Source organism: Centruroides vittatus, unplaced genomic scaffold (genome assembly GCF_030686945.1).
Source record: "Centruroides vittatus isolate TY-2023 unplaced genomic scaffold, ASM3068694v2 contig_876, whole genome shotgun sequence".
NCBI lineage: Eukaryota > Metazoa > Arthropoda > Arachnida > Scorpiones > Buthidae > Centruroides > Centruroides vittatus.
Window position 1 is genome coordinate 602,629 of NW_027122568.1, and position 24,604 is coordinate 627,232.

At 29.5% G+C, this 24,604-nt stretch overlaps 1 protein-coding gene across 2 annotated transcripts; it reads right to left on the minus strand.

Moving 5' to 3' along the window:
* Window positions 1–407: 407 nt before the first annotated feature.
* Window positions 408–24,234, minus strand: LOC136983111 (DENN domain-containing protein 10-like). Of its 2 annotated transcripts, XM_067279748.1 has the most exons (8): window positions 24,148–24,234; window positions 20,634–20,839; window positions 16,549–16,777; window positions 14,757–14,868; window positions 7,757–7,965; window positions 3,131–3,225; window positions 840–1,038; window positions 408–719 (listed from the first exon to the last, which is right to left on the minus strand). In XM_067279748.1, the coding sequence occupies exons 1-7, from the start codon at window positions 24,185–24,187 to the stop codon at window positions 865–867; spliced, it is 1,065 nt and encodes a 354-aa protein (XP_067135849.1). In that variant the 5' UTR covers window positions 24,188–24,234; the 3' UTR covers window positions 408–719; window positions 840–864. The 2 variants fall into 2 exon arrangements, with proteins under 2 accessions (XP_067135849.1, XP_067135848.1); XM_067279747.1 differs by having other exon boundaries at window positions 408–1,038.
* Between the last annotated feature and the right edge of the window lie 370 nt (window positions 24,235–24,604).

Consider the following 24,604-nt stretch of genomic DNA (forward strand, 5'->3'; position numbering starts at 1 on the left):
ACAATTCTAATCATATAAGTTATAGAATTTCTTCAATATAAATCTATTATAAATTATTTTCATAATAAAAAATTGTTCCAAATAAATTTTAATTATGTTAAACAGATAATATTAAACTTGTTTTAACAGAAATATAAAATGATATTAATATAATATGTAGAATATAAATGCACTGAAGTATTAAGGCCAACACGTACAGTTGACAAATTTGAGGTTATCATTAGTGTCAATGAAAAATCTAACCAATGATCTAGGTTAATTAGCAAGATCAAAAGAAATCATTGGTTGGACCTGTCATCTTAATTAGTCATCCACATTCATTGACCTTTAAATTTCAATATGAACACAATGTATAAAGTGAAAAATGATACCTGTAACTTTGCATCTAAGTTATATTTGATACATTGTTTCCAGAAGTTTCTAAAATTCTTTAAATTTTGACTTATATAAATTTTTTATTAATGCAAATATATTGCATAATAAAATATTTATTTATTTTTTAAATTTAATTTCTCTATAAATATTTAGAATATAATTTAAATTTATTTTACTCGTTATAATTTTTTTAAATTAAAATTTTATTTACATAATTATTACTTACTTTCACATTGAAATTTTTGGCATTCTATCTGTTCAATATACTCTTTAACTAATTAGTAAATTTATTCTATATGCTTTCACTTGCAAGTTATAAGTAGTAAATATATTTAAAAATTAAACTGAATAAAAAGTTATTGCATACTGTAGAAATATTTTAAACAAATATATATATAAATAAATATCACTTAAAATAGTTAAACAAACAAACATCTCAAATTAGTATAAAATAAATATTTTACAATATTACTAAGCTATCATATTGCTTTATAATGCAACTAGTCCTTCAGCAATAGATAGATTCCAGAGAAAATTTTCAAGTGAAGGACCAAGTTTCTTTTCTTTCAGATCTGATAAAGATATTACAGGAAGTCCTTTTGTTTCAGTACTTGCTAATGATTTTAAATAAGTCAAAAGTTCTGTTGTTTTTACTGAAATTTCCTGAAAAAAAAATGATTAGTTATGTCTACTTTCTTTGAAAAATAACAATATAAAATGTAATTCATAATGTATAAAATTTTAAAAGTAAAATATTAATTTTATTATATTGTAAGATTAAACTTAATATTAAATATATTATAGTGTGTATTAAGAATTTTTGTTATGTAATACAAACAAACACAAATGAATTACAAAAATCTATAATTACACTTCATCATCTCAGATAAAATACCCCAAAAAAATATTTTCAAATATCACCAAGTTTTGTTTATAAAATAAGATCATAAAGTATATTAAAAATTTTAAATTCTCAATTTTGTATAATTTACAATAATTAAAAATAAATAAAACACACAGGTAATCCTTGACTTTGAAATATAATAATTTTATACTTCTAAATTTTCATATGCCAACTTCACCCTTTTTCATACATTTTCATAAAACAAAAACAAAATTTCAAACTATCATTTGACAGCATTTCTGCCAGATTTGGTTTCAGTAACAACTAATTTATTTGTGAAAATTAATTTTTATTGTCAGTTTTCCATTTAAGCTATGGTTTTAATGTTTTATGCATATAAAATATTCACTATAAAAATGTGAAACTTTCCTATATTGGTAAAAGATTTTATTGTTTTTTTTCTAATTCTTTGTGGTAGCTCACAAAGAATTAGAAAAAAATAATCTTTTTGAAGGTTGAGAAACAGTAATTAGTTCACTTTATCGAAAATTCATATTAATGATTTTCAGGGTCAAGGTTGTATAATTTAGATAGTTATGGCTTAATAGGTGTCAAAATCTGTAAATTTTATTTTGAATTAAATTTACTAAATAAAGATAAATAAAATAAAATTTATTTAACAAACAAATTAATGTTCCAAATGATTTACAAATCGAAACGCGAGGAGACTGCATTTTCCATTTAAGTGTGTAGCACTATACTGGAATGGTTAAACAAAGCATAGCTAAAAGAAATCCATGTTTTTCTATTGAAGATCAGAAAATATTTTCTGGCACCAAAAAAGTAAAAAAGGAGCCAAATTTGGTGCAAAAGTAGCCAAATCTGGCACCACTATGTGCACATTCCAATATGTGACCTAGCATATTTTTGAATGGGACCATATCCATTCAAAGAGGTGGGCATCTTTAAACTTTAACTCCTATTTTCCAAGTACAGTAGAATGATCTGCTAAAACCAGATGTTTGAATTGTTCTACAATCAGAGGTCATACCTGTCTTTGCTTACTAGAAGAAGAAAATCTAGTCCACTCAAAAATGGAACATTTCTTATAGTACCACTTTTTATTGATCACATTGAAAAATGTAAAAAGCAACTATTACTGGAAATAGTTATTTCTTGAGGTTGTAAAGATAATTTATACAGTAGTTCTGTTTAATGAATTCTGGTAAAATTTTTGTTCACTTTAATGCTGAAATTTAAGATTGCAACAATGGTATTTTGCCAGGGCAATAGTAAAATTCACTTTATGGATGTTTGTTTTAAAGGTAAGTTGACTGTATTTCTTATCCCATAAATGTTTTTGTACTCAAACTGGTTTATTAAGTTTTACTTTTGATTAATTTAAGTTTAAAGAATTCTTTACATAACACCTAATTTTTTTCTTTTTTTTTACAAATAGAAGACAAGTCGCTCCAAAATTTTTTATCCTAATTTTTTAAACCTAATTTTTTATCAAAATTAATCAGGAATTTCAACAATAATAATACTTAAAATATTAAAATAAATGAGTTTAAAATTATTTACAGAAGAAATCTCAAAATATTTCTTCTGTAAACTGAATTATTCAATAAGAAATTTTTGTTACTTAAAAATTTTAAAACAACAGAAAATTAATATATCTTTCTTTGTTACCAATTTGTGTTATATAGGTAAACAGAGAGTGAGAGAAAATTAAGCACTTAATAATTTCAAAATTTCTAGCAAGTTTTTCAAAGTTGTTAATCACTTCATATTTTCCTAATCTTATAAATCATATAATAAAAAAGTTTGCAAACAACAAAATCTTAAGTTATATTTAAAATCTTTTATTTTATAGATAAAGTAGGATACAAATGCAAGTTTAGAACTCACCTTAATAACTTGTTGATCTGAAGAATTTTCATTTTCTGCATGTCTCACCATATATACAGCAATATCTTTGTGCATTTTACTCATAGTAAAAGTTTCTGTAATAAATTAAAATATAAAATTAACTGATAGAAAGTGATTTCGTAAATAAATTAAATTTTTTTTAATATTTAATTTCTATTCAATGAATATAAAAGATTCTAGTGAAAAATGTTGAAAATTGATTTAGTGTAGTTTTAAAATTTAAATATCTTGTTTATAAAATATAATGCATCAATATTGCTAATAGACTATACTTAGAATTCTAAAGATACCATAGACAATTATCTAGTTGAATTTTAAATAACTTAAAAAAAAAAAAAACTGATTTAAAGCTTAGAATATAATATAATATAATATGAAAATTAGAACTATTGAAAATATTTTTGATTTTCATTTCAATAAATATATTTTCACAGTTATTAATAATTATCCTACAGTTTATCCAATAATAAATATCAATTTATAATTTAATGTTTTTATAAATTTTATAGTTTAGATTTACAGTATTTAAATTAAAAATTAAAAGTAGATGTTACTTAGGAATTAGAACTAAGCTACAAATTATAAACTAAATTTATATTATTCAATAAACATAAATCATAACACTATGGTATCTAATTAAGTTCTTAATGTGTTTTGTTATATTTTCATAGAAAGGAAATTCAAACTGCTAACTACCCACAACTAAAGTGAAAAACGTTAATTGGATGAAGTTAATTGAATAGCAGACTGAACAATAGGTGAAAATGTCCATAACAATTCTTATTTTTGACTTCCTTAACAGGTAGTTTGAGTTTCCTTTAATTTAAATATGATTTCTGAAAACTTAAGAAAAGTTCTAAATAAAAATTTAATCTTGAAAATGGATAAAAGTTCAGAAACCTTTTGTTTGGTCAAAATCATATCTGTTTAAAATGAAAATCAATGCATTGATAAACTAATGAGATTATTCCAGTGTTAAATAAAAGCTAAAATCATATTTAAATAAAATTTGAAAATATTCCACGTGTCATAATTTATGTTGAAATCAAACTTTATTATTTACTTTATATGTGCGCATAATATTACATAATCCTTTTTAATGATTTCAATAATCAGATGAGACTATAATTCATATAATGTATCATACATAAGCAAATATAGTTTTTATATATTGGGTTGTTTGGAAAGTAATTTCATTTTTTTTTTCATGGAATAAAAACTGGAATAAAAACAATTTTCTTATAATATACAAATATTTTATTGAATTATATATTGACCATTTTGGTCAAATACCTGTTGCCATCTTTCTAGTAGTAGCATGATTCCACATTCATAAAAGTTTTGATCTTTGCTTGCGAAAAACAAATCCAAGTGATTTTTGACATTCTCATTTGAAGTAGATGTTTTACTGTTTAAAAATTTTTGTAAAGACTGGAACAAGTAATCAGAGAGTACCAGATCTTGCGAATATGGTGGGTGTGGTAGTACATCCCATCTAAGCTGTAACAGTTTCTGACCAGTTATCAAATTTGTGAGAGATCTGTCATTATCATGGAGAAACACTACACCGTTTCAGTTGATCAATTCTGTTCTTTTCTGTTTGATGGTATCACTCAATTTGTCCAATTGACAGCAGTACACTTCCAAATCAATTGTGGAATTGTCTAGTAGAAGCTCGAAAAAAATTCCCTTAAAATTCCCACCAAAGAGAGCATCTCTTTCTTTAAGAACATATGGAACCCATATATTAAGCTTTGAAATGAAACCAAGTCGTTTCAAATGATCATAAACGATTGAATTTGACAAATTTAATCTCTTAGCAATTCTCATGTTGTTATTCAGCAGTTGTTATTCAGCAGTTATTCAGCAATTTCTCATGTTGTTGTTTTCTTCAATCAATACTTTTATTTTGTCTTCATCAGCTTCAACCGGCCTTCCAGAATGTGGTGCATCTTCAATATCAAAATTGTCAAGACAAAATTTTGTGAACCAGTTTTGGTACTGTCATTCTGTCAACACATCTTCTCCATACATGTTGCACAATTTTTTTCTTGCTTGAACAGCATTTTTATGTTTTTGGTAATCAAAAAGCAAAATATACCAAAAATGCTGCTTTCAATTTTCCATATTTGATGGGACACCAAAAAAAAAAAAATTTCACAGAAATAAACAAAATTTCTTTACAAATAAGCCTTGAAATGTCAGCTGTCAAAATATATAATGACAATGCGATTTACAATTAAAATTGCAGGTAAAAATACAACTAATTCCTCTGGTAGTAAGAAATGAAATTACTTTCTGAACAAACCAATATTTATATGTAGTCTTCTTCATCCTGGCCTATATCCCAAATTATTTGGGTCCCAGAATGTCAATTCACGCCACGTTGGTCTATCCCTAATTGTTTCTTCATCCACTCCACAGTCCAGTATATCCTTTTTTACACATTCAATCCATCTCTTCTTAGGTCTTCCTCTACCTCTATATCCCTGTACTCTCATATTAAAGTGCCTTTTTAGTGCCTTTTTTGTTACATGTTCCTCATTCCTTCTCACCACATGCTCAAACCATGTCAGTCTGTGGCTTTTTATTTTTTCTGAGATAGGTGCTACCTTTAAACTTCCTCTGATGTAGTCATTTCTAATCCTATCCATCCTCGTGACCCCGCACATCCATCTCAGCATTCGCATTTATATGTACAGTATTTAGCTAAATACAGCAGTCTCTCTTTAGTGTCAACTTCGAGACCATAAATAAGGATTGACATTAAGTGCTAGTTGACCTTAACAAGTATTATGCAATTTTAGCCTCAAAGAAAATTATATTAAACAGATATTTCACTATACATTTCATTGTAAAACTGCAATTTGTTTTTATATAAATTTTTTTATTAAAAAAGTACAGAAAAATGGCAAATATATACAATACATATACATGAAAGATCCTCAGTTATAAAAAAAAGTCACATATAAAAATACTTTGTTCTTTTTCTTAAAATCTGTTTTGAAGAATTGTATTTGTTCTCAAGTACCCTTTTGTCAATGTATTCATAATTTATCAATATAAGTAAATGCATTTTCAAAATTTTCTTCACTTTAAACAACAAAAACAAAAAAGAGAGCATCTTTTAAAATAACTTAGTAACTATTGTATCATCATACTCACAGTCATTAACTTCACTATCACTTTCTTCATTCCATTTACACATACTTGTTAATTTAGATTTTGACATTATAAAAACAAAAATCCTTAATACAACTGTTTAATTAAACAATACACTGGTCTTTCATATAATATGCATGCTGACAGATTTTTAAACCATATTAAGACAGCCAAAAGCCTGAAAAATTATGAAATTGTGAATATAAAAACAAACTATATTGGTGTATATTTTGCTGAAACTTCCTGAAAACACAATATTAACTCTGGCAGGTGTAATTGGAAAAATTACTGATATTACTTAATACACTATGAATACACTTCAAACTAGAAAAAAGATTGACAGTAACCATTAACTGTTTTCTCCTTAAATACACTAAAGTATATGAAATCAAAAACTGATGATACTAATAGTTGACACTAAATGGGGTAACAAGTGTGCACTGTAATATCTGAATAAACCATCATCCTGCACTTTTAACAAAAATTTATTCTTAGCAATTAAAATTTTTGTTATAATTTTAGAAGTGTTTTCATATTTAAATTTAAATTCTATCAAGGATTAAAAAAAAATACATATGTCAATAAGAATTGTATTTCTCTATACAGAAATATATGGATATTTGAGATTTTATAATCTCAAATAATTTAAAAATTTCAAACAATAAATATTGTTTGGTCAAACATACTTGTGAAAAAATATTTTAAATAATTGAGTAGAATAGTGCAAATACTACCATCTTATAATCTTCATTAATTAATTTTGATGACTGGGTGGCCGGCCTAGATGGCTAAGACCTGCTTCTACTTTTTGAGGAACCTAAATTTAAATCTAGGTTAAATTGTCAGAGTTTTTCAAAGTAGTTTGGTTCAGATATATTAGATCCTTCCTTACCTGGTCATCCTACAACATAGCACAAGATGTGTCAATGATAGAGGAAAATTTCCATCCATAATTATTTGACATGAGTTAAAGGATTTACAACCAAAAATTAAAGATAAATCATTCTAATTAATTATAAGTATTCTAATATATTTAAAAACTATTTAATAAAAAATTTTAAATATGCTATTATTATATTTTTGAATATTGCATAATTATTAAACATACTGCCAATAGTCAATAAATTATTTTGAACAAAAATTTAAATAGATAATCCATTGTTTACCAAATCTCATCACAACTCTCTTATTATGTGTAAGTGAGGTTATTATTAAGATTGTCTATTTCTACCTACTTGTTAAAATCAATGTAAATTTGGAAGTAAGTTTAGATAAATATTTTTGTGCCATTAAAGCTATAAAATATGAGAGAGAGTTTTCTGACTTTCATTTATTATGTTGAATAAATTAGAATAAAACAAAATAAAATGCAATTTCTGTTGTACCAAACAAAAAAAAAGAAAAAATTTAATAAATTTATCTAATTTAATTAAATTTTCTAACCTTTAGCATGTGTTGCTACTGATATTTCAGTGGCTGCAAGATTCACAAATATATCATATAATTCATGCCTTCCTTCAACTGCTGCTATTTGAAATCCTGCAACATAATTTGGATTTGAAGTTAAATCAGCCATTTCTTCTTCTATCATATCAACATCAGGATATAAAATATCCCAATCCTGTCGATGCCACACTAAAGCAGGAAGTGCCCTAGAATGAATAATTATTTTATAAGTAATAACAATTTTGTTTCATTTTGTTGATAAAAATTTTTTAATTATTTCTAATTAAAACAATATAGTATAACAAAAATATAAAAAAAATAATCATTATATTATTAATGATCATTTTATATAAAGGAGTAAAATAAAATTATAAGTAAAAGTAACTTTTCATTATTATTTTATTAGACATGTAACAAATACTGAGTCAATAGTGATATATTGGTTTATGAGAATGTTCCCAATATATTAGAATCAGTACATTTTACAAACATACTTCAATCATTTTTGTTTTTTTATACACATCCTTTTTCCATGGCAGGCATTCAAACTCAGCAATGGATATATCATACTGTAAAACTAATCCACAATACACAATGTCTTCCCTGCATGTGATTTTCCACCAGTGTCATGACATGGTTGTTGTCACGTTTGGAGGGCATCAACTTGGTAGGGGCTGTTGCTTACTGATGGGTGCAGATCTGGCAAATTTTAAATGTTTTTGAATTTTTTTTCCTAAAAACAATGCTGGAATAAGACCTAGGCAAACTGGAGTTACAACTGCAGATCTAAAAGATGTCCATAAATCAATTTGTAAACTTTTATTTTTTATGTTTGTATACAACAATCCAATTCAATTAGTATTGTCAAATGATTCACCAGATTATTTAGTAGACTATATTAAGTCTAATTTAACAATTAAAGCAATAGAATAAGACAGCTGAGAACCACAGACCTAAAGCCATTCACAGTTTGCACCATGAGTAATCAGTATAGTCATACGTAAATTAATTAATAGCTCTGAAAGTAACAATCAGACAAAGATGTGTGTAGTGATGTAGTGTGTAGTGATGTGTGTAGTGTAGAGTTATATTATTAATGATCATTTTATATAAAGTGTGTAGTGATGTGTGTAGTGATGTAGTGTGTAGTGATGTGTGTAGTGATGTAGTGTGTAGTGATGTGTGTAGTGATGTAGTGTGTAGTGATGTAGTGTGTAGAGTTATATTATTAATGATCATTTTATATAAAGGAGTAAAATAAAATTATAAGTAAAAGTAACTTTCCATTATTATTTTATTAGACATGTAACAAATACTCTGCTTCTACTATATAGGCAACACATCTGCATGGCAAGCAGAAGTTATAGATTCAAATCCCATTCTGTGCCAATTTTTTTCTTCCAGAATATTCTAAATTTAAATTAAAAATTAACTTATTTTTAATTATTAAATATATCAGAATTTATCTAATAGCCTACCTCTAGCTGTTTATCTAATTATTAAATTAACTTCAATATAACTTGATAAATAATCTGGTGGATCATTTGACAAGACCAAAAAGGAATTGAACATCCAAAATACATCTGAAACCTTGTGTGTAGGAAAAAAGAAATAAAATTGTTTCAGCCAAAACCCCATGCTAAATTAAGCAAAATCATTTATTATTATTTTTGAAAAAATTATATAGCAATTTAAAAACATTTTTAATTATTTATATAATTATTATGAAAAAATGAGATCTTATTTGTATTATACGAGGGCTATTTTTTAAATAAGGTCCGTTTGTGAATGAAAGTGAGAATAATGCACAATCATGGCAGTATGCATGCGCTTCTGCTCCGAGCAAGCTTGGCGCGTGTTTTGACGCCATTTGCAGCCATATCGTCTGTCTGTATGCTGAGCTGTAGAAGTTTAAAATGTTTAAGAAAATTGAGTCTCCCACCAACTGTGAGATACGATCTGTTATTCGATTCTTGAATGCAAGAAACTTGGCAGCAGTGAAAATTCACCGTCAGATTTGTGAAGTTAAGGGTGATAATGCTATGAGTGAAAGTTTGAAAATGGGTAAGAATGTTCAAGGATGGGCAAGTTAATGTGCATGATGAGCCACGCCCTGGCCGACCTTCTCTGATTTCTGAAGATTTGATTCGTGATGTGGATAACAAAGTTCAAGAGGACCGACGATTCACGATTTCAACGTTATCAATTGAATTTCCACAGATTTCAAGATCAGTTTTGTATATCATTGTTTCGGAGAAACTGAATTATCGAAAATTGTTTTCTCGGTGCGTTCCAAGACTGCTTTCTGACGATCACAAAACAAAAAGATTAAACAGTGCTTTATCGTTTTGACTCGATACGATCATCCACACAGTCCAGACCTTGCACCCAGTGATTTTCACTTGTTTCGATACTTAAAGGAGTTCCTTGGTCAACATTTCAACAACAAAGAAGAAGTGAAAACTGCAGTCGTGGATTGGGCTTCTTGACAGGCGGCATATTTCTTTGAAGTCGGAATTCAAAAAATTGTTGAGCGGTATGACAAATGTTTAAACAAAATGGAAATTATGTAGAAAAGTAGATAAAAGTATGTAGAATATGGAAAAAAATATATTTTAATGATATTTACAGTATTTTTCTTCTTATTAAAAAACGGACCTTATTTAAAAAATAGCCCTCGTATAATAAAAACTGAATGTAAAAATAATATTTAGATATAAATAACAAAATCCATTTATATATAATTACTAAATCATAAGAAAAAAATAGTCAATTTATATTTCCTAACATTTGTCTTCAGATTACTTTTAGCCATTTTCTTAATATCTAATCAATATATATTATAAAAGTAAGTGTACAATGTGCGTGCCGCTAAAACTCAAAAATGAGTCCTGGTACGATCAAGGGAGTTATATGGTGTGGTAGCCCTCTATCCCCCATCCATGAAGAAGGTTCCCGTTTTTACCTGAAGGGTGTGCTGTTGAAGATATAAGGGCTGGAAGTTTTGCCCTCTAGAAATTTCTAGAACAGTCCAGAACATTCAAGAGTATTCGAGAGCATTCCACAACATTCCAGAAACATTCCAGAACATCCCAGATCATTGTCGAACATTCCAGAACACTCTCAAATACTCTCGAATGTTCTGGACCCAGCACAGAGCCCAAACAGTTAGGAGTTAAAAGTTGAAATTTGGTACACAGGGTACGTCTTGAGAACGTTTAGAAGGGATTTTTCAAAATTCCCCCATGGGGGAGAGGATTATAGCTTATCCTGAAGAATTCTGCTTCTACTATACTATTTTAGATGCAGTTTTTTTGTGTTTTTGACTGTGTTTAATAGGGTATGCTACGAGAATGCACACTAAGAAACGATTTTTAGAAATTCCCCCATGGGGAAGAGGGAAAGAATTAAGACTTATCCTAAAGAACTCAGCTTCTACTGCACTATTTTAAATGCAATTTTTTGTTTTTAACTGCATTTTAGTAGAGTACCATGTGGGGATGAAAGAAGTTCATTCCTTAACAATGGAAGTGTTAAGAGAAAGCGGTGTGCAAGATTTACAGGCACAGATGAGGTTTTTTGTGGAAAATTGATCATATTTTTAGACCCATCTAAAAATTCTCTAATTAGTCTGGAAACAGGGGGAACTAATTCTTACATTCTGTGAAAATGGGTAAGATTGGCTATAATGTAATAATTTTAATCTTCGCTATCGTTACTTTTTTGCCTGAGCAACGCCAGGCTTATCTGCTAGTTGAGAATATATGTAACTAATAATAACTGGTTTAAACTAATCCAATTGTTATTTATTTCATAACATTCTAGAAAAACTTATTATAATCATTAATAATAAAAGTGTGCATGATACTGCTAATGTATAACAATAAGTATGATACAATTTCTAACAAATAATTTTAAATTAAACAATAAGTTTTTATTTAAAAAAAATATAGTTTAATTAAACAAATTTAAAAATCAGAAACTAATATTATAACTGTTGTTTTAAGCCCTTTTTATTGTCTAAATCTATCATTTTCATGAAATAAAGAATATCTTAAAAATTTCTTAAGCCAAAAGTTCTATTAATATCTGGTTAAAAAACATTTGGTTAATTTATCTTATAATATGCTGTATACTAAAAGTGTGTACACTATACTACTGCAGTAAAACTACTTATACTACTTAATCATGATATTAAAAATAAAACACATTTTATGATGTAAAATTTATGCTGCTTCATTTCACAAAATAAATTAACACGAATTATTGTAAACTTTCTTCCTTATAAATAGAAACATTTAATTACAGAAGATTGCTTTTAAAGTATATTGATGTATATATTATGTATTTTGCCTGATGCAAATCAGTTAGTTGACATCAATTAGAACCTAGGTATACAGAGTTATTCAAAAAAAATGATGCAAAAGTAAAGCTGGGACCATATTCTGGTCACTTATGTTTTGTCTCTTCTTTCAGAGATGAATGACATCAAAACGAAAGAGAAAATTTCTCTCTCAGAGACAGAGGCAATTCTGGTTGTTCATAACAACCTTGTCTTTGTTGTTAACATTCTATTAGATTGATTATACATGTTTGGATTATCTGTGCACACAACACAGTACAGAATTTTAACCAATGAAATTGTAAAATTTTTGAAAATGCAGGGTACAAAATTATAGATCATGTGATAAGGAAAGCACAAGGTTCAAATAAACAACATAAGTAGACAGATATGTGAGATCTGGATTTTATCAGTCACTTTTTGTAATAATTCGTTTTAGGAATTTTCCCCTAGTATAAACATCCTGTCGAAAAACGGCCCTGGACGAGAAACTATGCGTCCCCGGCCAGATAACTGTCAACAATCCTTTGTTCTTAACTTGTAGCCTAGATCGTCTTGCAACCTTAGTTTACACTTAGCGTCCGAATTCGTCATGTATTTTGAATCCCGGGAACACCTATGACACAAATCGTCATCCGCTTACAATCACGTGACCGATTTCCCAGGCAAAAACTATAAAAGCCACTCCTTCCACCCCCTCGGGGGAGTCTCTTATCATCTGCCGGACAAACGTCGTCGCTTGTCGTCACCGACTCGGACCTTCTCCGAACGTCTCCGCGCGCAGTCGCGAATATATAAAACAGTGCCTAATTCGAATACTAATCTCCCCATCGAGGATATCAAGTGCTAACTCTATAAGGAACTAAAATGAGGTATGAACCGAAAATGTAAGCTCTCTCTCTCGAACATTACGCGACTTAGGGAATTTAGTCAGATTTTGTCTTTGCGTCCTTTGTTAAATATTAATAAATCTTGTTTTAATTGTTATATGGTCTCCTCTTTGCCTCGATTATCGCTTTGCCTTATTGTCGACCCCATCAGTCTCACCTCCTATCCACTTGCGTAACACGTAACGATCAGAAACGAAACAGCCATCCTTGACAAGTGAACCGGAACCAGGAGATACGACTTTCTCCTGACCTCCCCCGTTCTCACATATCGGTTAGACCGATCTCACATATTGGTGTCAATCGAGTGGGGTTTCGACTTATTCGGCACCCCCCCGTTTCACAGATATGTTTTTGTTTTGTAATGATTTTATAGATTGTAATGTCAAATTGTCTTAGGTAACATTGTGTCTTAACAAATAGAAATCTCAATAATCTAAGTTAGTTAGAAAAGTTTGTGTACTTAGTTAAGGAGAAATTAAATGGTAATATTTCAGAAAATACTTAGAGATGGATTGCTGGAAGTGATAGATAAGATTAGCAGCATATTCAATGGTTCAATAATTGATGTAGAATCATTTTAAAAAGATGGAGATAGTGGCATTCCCAAGTAGTAGATCAGAAGCATTGTCTCTATGTCAAAATATTCTTTCCTAAGATAGAGAAGGTTCTCTAATACATTGTGTAAGACAAAGAAGCATCTAGTTGTCCATATTGGATATAAGTGAAATTAAGGTTACACATGAAAGACCAGTAAAAAGATGATTATCACCTCATCTCTGGTAGACAAGAGAATCTTCAAGAGAAAAAGTCATCCAGAATTGCATTTTGAGAAAAGCAATGGTCTCTCAAGACGTAAACAAATGATTAGCCAATCAGTGGCCAGCTTATGATGTATGACTGTCTCTTAAAGACGAGAGATGACGACCAGAATATGGCCCCTGTCTTATTCATACCTGAAATAACACACAGTAACAGTAATGAACTGTGAAGACAAAAGAACTCACCAATTTCCACATACACATTACAAATGTTCAAAGTCAAAACTATTGGTCACAACAATTGTCAAAGATAGTAGTCCAGTTCTACTGAAATGTGTCCCAGCATATCGTCTGTATCAATTCCACTGATTCAAAGATGCTTTGTTTCAGGTCTTCAAGGTGCTGTGGTATTGGAGGATGATAGTGTCCATCTCCAAAGTCATAATACATGAACAACGTGAACATAAAAGCATCTCTAAAACAGTGGAATTGATATCAGAGGATATGATGGGACATTTAGCAGAGCTAGACTACCATCTTTGACAACTGTTGTGACACCAATAGTTCCCACTTTGAACATTTGTAATATGTATGTGAAAACTGTTGAGTTCTTCTGTCTTCCAGTTTATTACTGTTACTGTATATTGTTTCAAGTATGAATATATCAGGTTTACTTTTGCATTATCCTTTTTGAATAATCCTGTATATCAAATAATTAAATATAGAAAATCAATCTTAAATACAAACAGTAATATAAAGGTAAAAAATAAAGTAAACTGCAAAATAAGATAAGATAAAATAAATATCCCAAAATATTTTGGAATATTTATTTTTTTTTGGTTTGGCATTGCAATTTATCACTTAAGCTTCATTTGATTCTATATTTGAAAGATTAACAGACATATACTTATATAATTATCAATAATTTACAGAATATTCTACTTTATATCAGTTCAGACTAAAATGTTAGGACTTTTTGAAAATGTTGAATACAAAATACAACATACCTTAAAAAGCTTAAAAGGTAATCCAAATGATGATGATAAACAACAATACGTTTCTTCAAAATTAAAGCTGTATAAATTAAGATAGTTTCAAGGCCAAACATCCTAATGACAGCTAAAATTGTAGTAAGTCTAGTTAGAAATAAAAGATTTATTTTTCCATGAATCTAATAAATAAATGATATTTGAACTTATTTAATTGTTGAATGTATTTCTTTTACTCTTTAAAATGCTAATTAATTAAGGAAATTAAATATATTACATGTAAAATTTTATTTGTTGCAATCTGCTGTATATAAGCAGAACCCTAAACCCTGTTCAAAATTTACTGATAATTTTATGTTCACCATGATGTAATATAATTAGAAACAAAATTGATAATTGACTGGAAATTAGATAGGCATGATTTTAATGATGTAAATAAATCAGTAATCTTTAAAAAGTTTCCCTTAAAAAATATATTTAATATAAAAATATGATATCAGTGAATATGAAATCATATGAAATTTTAAATATACATGATGAAATCAATAATTTCAGCTCAAAATTTGAATCATTCTTAAAAATTATGCCAGAAGCAATCTTTTAAAAATAAAAAGATAAAAGCATAAAAAACACCAAATTATGCAACAACAAAATGTCGGGTAAATATTGAAGAGTGAGCAGCTGAATTGAATGTAAAAATCAGAAGATTGACACTATTAATGAAAAAGTCTGTTATATGAGTTTGTCATCTTTGAGCAAGAAGCAAGAAATCAATGTTTTCAATCAACTGTCTCAAAAGCATCTTTTTTTTTTACGAATGTACAAGGAGATTCCAAAAAATAAGAAGGCCACTGGTGGTCAAAGTGGAATGTGCTTAAGCAGATGTGAGAGAGGAATATTTGGTCATATTCTGATGTATATGCAGCTCTGTGGAGGCAGTTTCTGTAGTGCAGTCTTAAAGGAAAGATGGCTGCTCCTCATACAGTCTCCTGAATGCAAAGTATGTGCCATAATCAGGTTTTTACATATTAAGAAGTTGATGCCAGCAGAGATCCACTGGCATTTGTGTGAAATGTATGAGCCAGACATCATGAGTGACAGTATGGTCAGATGATGGTGCAAGCAATTGACAGAAAACCAATCCAATATGCACAACAAAGACCATAGTGGCTGACCATCCCTCGTTAAACCAGAACTAGTGGATATTGTGCAGCAAGCAATTGAACAAAAATGGACACTTTACAGTATCAGAACACTCCTGTCAGTTTCTGCAGATCTCCCATGCTCTGCTATATAAAATTCATACATTTCACTCACCAATAATTTAGTAAGTTGTCAAATCACAGAAATGTTTGTTACATTTTTAATTTTCAAAATCTAAACTTTTTTTTAAAGCACTGAGATTTGATTGGTTAATTTGTTTTTACAAATAAGATTATTACTATAGGGACAAAATGTCATAAAATTTTGAATTTTATGTTGTGCAATCAGAGGCACAATTTTATACACTACTAATCTGTCAATTTCATATAATCATCATCCTTCACATTAAAAATGGGAAAGAAAGCACACAAAATTAGACATAAAATAATCTCCAGATCTTAAATTTCAAGTTAGCAAAATTATAACTATTTTCATTTATAGAAACATTATAGCAAAAAACTATTTTGATTTATAGAAACATAATCATTGAATCTATAGGAGTTAAATTGGGAAAAAAATAAAATTTTAAAAATTCAACCTAAAAAAGTTCAACTTATCAAGAGTCTACAGTATAAAGTGTAATTTATAAATCTTTAACAAAACAAACCTTTTATTGGAACTGTAGAAAAAGAAGTTTTCTGATCAAAATCTTTTGTTAGAAAAGTTCCATTTTCTTCTGTTGCACAACATCCTTTAATAGCAACTGATAAGTAAAGACGAAGCATTGCTGCAGGATCTCCAGTTTTGCAATACGTTTTACTTAATATTCTACACAAGGTCTCATATTTCTCAGGATTAAAATCCTTAGTTTTCAAGACAAGAACAAATTGTCTAACCTAATAATAATAATTAAAATTTGTTTTATTTATATTTATAAAATTATTTTATGATGATTAAAAGAGTGTCATTATGTTACTAATTTCTTAGTTATTAAAAGAACACTTTATTCTGTTGTGTCTATTGAGCATAATAGTAATAATATATTAACAACAGAACTTCACACAATCAAATGATAAAACTGAATTCCTTACTGGGCTATAACTTGGCTAATTAAATATACAAATATTAGCCAAATTATATATAATTAAATCTATATATTTAATTGACCAAGTTATAGCACAATATGAAATTTAGATTTACCATTTAATTATTAGTATAATTCAGTCTTGTTTTCTATAATATATAATTAACCATATGCAATATTTAGCTTTTTTTTTTTTTTTTTTTGAAGCAATGATATAGTTTTTCAAAAATAATAATATTAATTATTATTAGAATGCAAGAGAGCTGTTTATTTTCATAGTCTCCAAAATTACTTTTAAACACCATCATCAAGAGCATTGTGCTTTGTTCTTTTTCATATGCCTACACAAAAGAATATAAAAAAAAAACAAACAGAAAAACACCAAGATACAGTATCTACAATACTTGCCGATAGCTGTACTTTTTACAGTTTTTATTATATTTCATTTTTGCATATTTTGTTTATTGTTTTTTTAAATTTATATACAGGGTGTATCAAAAATAATAATAGTGTTTTAAATTTGTATAAACTTGTATAAGTAGTGTAATTTGTATAATCTTACTTGCAGTATAAAATAATATACCATACCTAATATAAAAACTTTGTATATTTTTCTTTCATAACACACATCCCAAGTGCTCTTGTATAATCTTACTTGCAGTATAAAATAATATACCATACCTAATATAAAAACTTTGTATATTTTTCTTTCATAACACACATCCCAAGTGCTCTTGTATAATCTTACTTGCAGTATAAAATAATATACCATACCTAATATAAAAACTTTGTATATTTTTCTTTCATAACACACATCCCAAGTGCTCTTGTATAATCTTACTTGCAGTATAAAATAATATACCATACCTGATATAAAAACTTTGTATATTTTTCTTTCATAACACACATCCCAAGTGCTCAATGTGGGAATCTTTCAATCACAGAACATATCCAACTAATATGCAGTTCTTCCCACACATGTCAACATGTCTGGTATAATAGATGCAACAGTCAACAATCCTGTGTCTCAAGTTTGGTATGTTCAAAGGTAGTGGTGGCATACAAATGTAATTTTTTACATACCCTCAAGAAAGAAAATCACATGAATGATGTCAAGGAATCTTGGAGGCCATGGGAACAAAGCAATGTCATTCGGGAAGTAACAGCCAATCCAGCAATGGGAAAATTTCATTCAACCATTCTCAAACATCCCACAAAAAACGGGGGCATACCATCTTGTAGCCAAATGACATTCCATAATCCATCCTGAAGCTAAGGGAAGGCTCAATTCTAGAGCATATCAAAGTATGTATGTCTTGTAACAGTTTGTTCCTTGAAAAAGAATGGGTCATACACTTGCTGATTGGAAATGATAAAACTGCTTTACAGTATTAACAGTCAAAATTTCCACAGCTACTTTCTTTCCATGTGTAGGTTACAAAGACAAATGTTTGTTTATACAGGGTGTTCAGAAAGTCACTGTGCACTTACATATCTATTAACAGACATGTTTCAATGTAGAATACAAAAGGTAAATAGAATGTCAATTATAAACAATGTTGAAAGTGACCTCAATTAGCATCAATACAGGCTTGGATCCTTCTTAAGGTCCATTTACACACAACAGTGACATGCCAGCACAGTGATTAGTATTTACACACAACAGTGATGTTTCCATGTTGTTGGCGAGTCGTCATGGACTTTTCTGAGGATGAATTGGCTATGATAGCTATATGTTTAGATCAAGAATTAAAAGAAATGCAATCAAGAAAGTGCTGCAAGTGGGTACATCAAGCATAGACAAAAAATATCAACAGAATAGGAGTTTCATACTCTTTATAAAAAATTGAGATGACAAATCTATATTTTTTGAATTTCCCAACATGCATTTTGTATTTTATTAAACAAAACAGAGAAAATATTCATTTTGTACCCAATGTCCATGTATTTCGAATGAGATAAATCAAATAAAACAGGATGTTGACGCACGATTTCAATTAAATGTTTGTCATCCATTGAAAAACAAAATTTACTGTCAGTGAAAATATTGATCCTGTCAAATGTACTTTCAGAGTACGATCATGCCACTGCCACTGTGCAACACTGTGACGGACAAGTCTGGACAGGATGGTTTAAAACTAGGTCAACGATTTCCCACAGGCAAAAATTCAGTGTACTGTGCTGGCATGTCACTGTTTATTGGTTTTTAAAATAATTTTTATAAAAATAAATTTATATCATTATAATTAATTTATTTACAAAATAATAGATTCTTCTCTAACTGCATTTAGCTTATACTTGAACTTCGACACAAAAACTTTTAAAATGCAACCTTTTTTCTTCAAATTTAACATTTTCGGCCATTTTGAAAGGCCTTTGTCAGAAATAGAACAATTGAAAGATTCTGATTTCTAAACTGACATTTGTTCTGGAACTTTTTAGATGTCTGGTGCATAGCTCATATATAAATAATTACAATCTATATTGGTACTTATACCAATATACACAAAATATATATATATATAAATTACATGAATAAATAACTAACTAAAATACAATAACATAAATAAGTAAATAAATACGTAAATACAATAAATATGTAAATAAATACAAAAAAATACATAATACAATTGCTAGTATAGAGAATCCCACCACAGTGCCTGCTTCTTTAACTGTTCATCCCTTTATTTTATAATAGAATATTCAAATTAAGCTCACTCTCCAAGCTGCTGAGACTTTACTGGACTTTCTAAAATTTATTGCTAGTCCTTCTTAGTACGTCTTATATATCTGCCATGCTTCTACATATTTCATGTCTCTTGTCCTGGATTTTTTGTATTATTTTAGCCCTTTGCCAATCAAGAGTGACTTCTGTCAGGTCTGCTATAACCTATGTTGCTAGTGTAGTAAAAGTTGCTCATTCCGCACATTCCTTTCATACTCTTTTAGTCTTTCTTTTAAAGATCTCTCTGTGGCTCCAATGTAGTATAGTTCTTTTTGTCGCCTTTCATCTTGTACTGGTATTCTATATACTCCTGGAGTCAAGCTCTGGTCTATGTCTTCCTTGTCTGTGCATAGCATTTGGTATATTGTAGGATTCCTGCTCCTACTTCTTTGTAAATATTGCTTAGAGGTGCCATATATTCCATTACTAGGGAAAGAATAAAAGAATACACTGTAATAGAATATATGGTACCTCTAAGTTAAAGAAGCAGGCACTATGGTGGAATTCTCTATACTAGCAATTATATTATGTATTTTTTTGTATTTATTTACATATTTATTGTATTTACATATTTATTTATTTATTTATGTTATTGTATTTTAGTTAGTTATTTATTCATGTAATTTATATATATATATTTTGTGTATATTGGTATAAGTACCAATATAGATTGTAATTATTTGTATATGAGCTATGCACCAGACATCTAAAAAAATTTAAAAAGTTCCAGAACAAATGTGTATTTAGAAAACAATCTTTCAATTGTTCTATTTCTGACAAAGGCCTTTCAAAATGAGCAAAAACGCTAAATTTTAATAAAAAAGGCTGCAGTTTAAAGGTTTTTGTGTTGAAGTTCAAGTATTACAAAATAATAGTATCATTAATCATTAATGTTTAAAATTGTGCACATTATAATTTATATTTCTTATACTATAATTCTTACCCTTGGTAGTTTATCTGCTTCAAATACTTCAGATAAATATAGGTAAAACCAAACACGTTGGAAATGATAATAACGAAAAGTAATTTGTTGGGAAACAGATGTTACTTCATTGTCTAAGTTGCATTTTCTTAATAAAAAGGATTTTTGACTAGGTGTAATTGATGGAAATGACCAGGTCCATAAGACATCTTTATTTGTGTCTTTCTCTGAAATTATTAAAAACAACAATTAAAGCAACTGTTTTGAAATATTTTAAAAATTTATTGGTGACTCTGCTATGTTGCTTATATTCAGACAATATCACTCAGCTGTGGTTTTCATAGTCCCAATGAAGAGAAGGTTTCACATTAACATACTGACAATATCTGGAAATCATCCACAGAAGAATATTTAATTGCTGGTAGCAGAAAGTCACTATTTTTAGTTTTAAAATAATGTTACACTCAAAATGAATCACTGTGGTATCTCTTCCTCCTATGAAATGAGAGGACATAAAACGTATCTAATGCAAACTCTCATACTCATTTTCAAATAATTCTGAATAAAAATAGACAGGTTTCCCATAGACCACAGTTACAAAGATTCCAGATAGTACCAAACCATGTTGTCATAAGCCTTTTCAATATGAAAAAAATAGAAACAAGATATTCACAGAAAAACATTTCAAATGTTAATCTCTAAAAGTGATAAATTGTCTGTTGTAGACTAGCTGTGTTGAAACCTACTCTGATAAGACAAATAGTAGTTTTGTATCTCTAGGCAATACACAAGGCACTCACCATTCTATTCATAACTTTGCATAGATAGTTGGTAATAGCAATAAGGGTGATAATTAGAAGGACGATTGGGATAATACCTAGTTTAGAGAATGAAGTACAATGGTTATAATGTCATGCATCAGGAAATTGCAAGACATTTCAAGATTCAAAATGTCATAGAAATGACCATTGCAAAGTTAATAAATTTTTTATATTTTACAAAACTATAAATGTCAGTACTGGACTTTCTGGCTACAAAACAAATTATAATTTCAACAATAACTATTATAAAATTCAAAAGTTACAAATAGCAAATTCAGTATTTAGAACAATAAAATTTAGTAATTAGTATAATGTACAAAAACTACAATTATTCAAAATTGGTAAACCTGAAAAGAATCTATCCTTAATCAGCATCAATTAATCAATCATTTATTATTCAACAGCAATATACTGATCAGCAGGATTGAAGACTGACTAGCTTGCTTTATCAGTTTGACAATGGTCTCTTATACAATGTTGATTTGCATATTGAATGAATATGCATACAAAAATATCAAATATGTCTTAATACCAAATTCTGAATAAAAATAGATAGGTTTCCCTGTAGAACAGAAATGAAGATTACAACTATCTGGACTTTCTTGAATGGACACTATCCAGAAAATGGAACATTGAACATGCCAATGATTATGGTATCAATTAGATATCCCACATGTACAGTACACCGATGGTTAGATCAGCATTTTCCAGCACAGTGGAATGGAAGGGTGGTCCTGTGTTATGGCCAATACACTCTCTGGATTTTTCATCGCTGGACTGTTTTCTTATCATCGCTGGACTTTTTTCTTAGGGGTTGAAAAAAGAAATGTTCAGTTTCAAGATAGAAAGAAAACAAGGAACAACTTGTACAAAGTATTCATGCCGCTATAGCAAAAGTATTGTACAACAGTGTCGGTGACTAGAAAATATTCGACATTCAGTTTGTTGGCATGTTGAGATGTGCTTCAGGAGAGGAGGACATTTTGACCATCTACTCCATTAATTAAATTAGGTAGAAGTGAATGTAAGTAGCTCCAATAGTGGTACTTCCAAGACTATGGCATTTAATTACTTAGCCTATGTGACTATGCCAGCTTCAAGTAGCCCACTTGACTCTTTGAGGAGTAATTGATGTTATAGTTATTTGTAATAGTAATTTGTGGAAATACTATAGATTACCACCTATGGAATTTCAGGACTTTGAGTATATATCTGAACTGAGGGGGCCGAGACGAGTTCAACGATTCCCTACTTTTGGACCAGAGACGAAAAATAAGAAAGTTATAGTTTTTAAGTTGTCATACTTTTTTAATGTTTTCTTGCAGATGGCACCGTAGTTGTTAGTGCTGCCATCTCGTGGTAAAGTCTGCAAACAAATTTAAAAAAGCACTCTGAACGGCAAGAAATTGCACGAACAGTCAAATGCCACTTCCTTTTTTCTCTTTTATTCAAGAACTGCTGTGAATCAATAACTAGTGACGTTAAACAATTGACGACCTGCCGGCGGTTCCCCTCCCGGAGGAGTCCGTCGACAGCACGAACAATCAAACGCCAGTTCCTTTTTTCCCTCTTGTTCAAGCATCGCAACTCCCGATTGCAATAGCATGGTCGGCTCGTAGTACTAGCCAGCTGAAAGCGATAACGAGACTGAGGAGCAGTAGCATAGCGAGGGGGTGCAAGGGGGTGTATCATGCACTGGGCGCTACTGCAGAGGGGTGCCCAAATGGTCTTCAAGACAAACTATATGTGTTTCTGGAGGGGGAAGAGGGGTGCCAATAAAGTGTCGGGCGCCAGTTATGTTTGCTACGCCACTGCTGAGGAGCCATAGCCCCAGAGGTCAATAAGCGCGAGAGTGTGAAAAGACTTAACTCGAACTGTAGATGATCAGTGTGCTCGTGGATCAACATCTGCCTTTGTTGAAGGTATATATGGCCGATTTGCCGGACTGCCTGTTAAACACGGGATAGGCTTAGCGGAGAGAGCGATGCGACTCCCGGTCATTGCACGATTGCCGAAAAAAGTATGATAACTTTCTTACTTTTTGCCTCCGGCTCAAAAGTAGAGTACCGTTGAACTCGTCTCGGTCCTCTGAGTTCAAATATATACTCAAAGTCCCGAAATTCCATAGGTGGTAATTATAGTACATCCATATTGGTATAGTAATTGATGTTAATTTTAGAGGGGGCTTGCACCCACCCAGGCACTGATAGCGAGCACAGAGGCACACATCTACATGCAAAGCACGTAGAATTGACAATAGACTGATATGTGATAAAAATTGACCTTCGTACCACAGGGGCTACCTAAGTGCAATTTTACCATTGATTATCAAACATTTTCAGACAGCTCATTTTGAGAGAATACTCGTTTTGTAAACAAGGAACATATATCTTATAACAACATATAAGTTAATAATTAAAATGACGATATAACCTTTGAAACACCGTAGTTACTAAACTATAGCAAATACACTAAATTTCCATGCATTATTTACTCTACACAAACTCTTCTATCACCTGTCAGGTTGACCTTATCTTTTGGATCGCCCTGTAAATTAAAATTTATTCAAACATGTTTTTGCATAAAATACAATAAAAATAAGTAAATAAATAATTTGATCTTATTACAGTAAACTGTTATTAACTTTAATTAATTATAAACTAGGATTTATTTCACTACAATACTCTAAATACATAAAAATACATATATTTCACCTATCAAACCCGAAGAAATCAAATCACTGAAAGCTGCCATCTTTGAAACTTTTACGACTGCTGGAAAAAAATTTTCATTTAAGATTCTGTTAAATTAATCACTTTTTTAAAATTTTCTAATACTTTATATTTATAAATTTAAATTATTTAATATAATTTTAATTAACGAAATAGTTTATAATAATATTCATAGACATCAATTAATAATTTTTTAAAATATCTTATTTTAATCTTAACATTGCTAATAATAAAAATAACAATAGTTACCAAATTAAAAAATTTTTAAAAATTTCTTTTTCCCCCTATGAACTCTAAAAGAGACTTTTTTTTAAACAAGTTCATTATGGTTTCGACCGAGTGTTTTTTAACTCTAACCGCCCTGTGGGCACTAAAATGGCCTCTTTTTTAGTAGACTCATTATGGGTTCGGCTAGGCCCACAATGGGACGGCCGGGTTC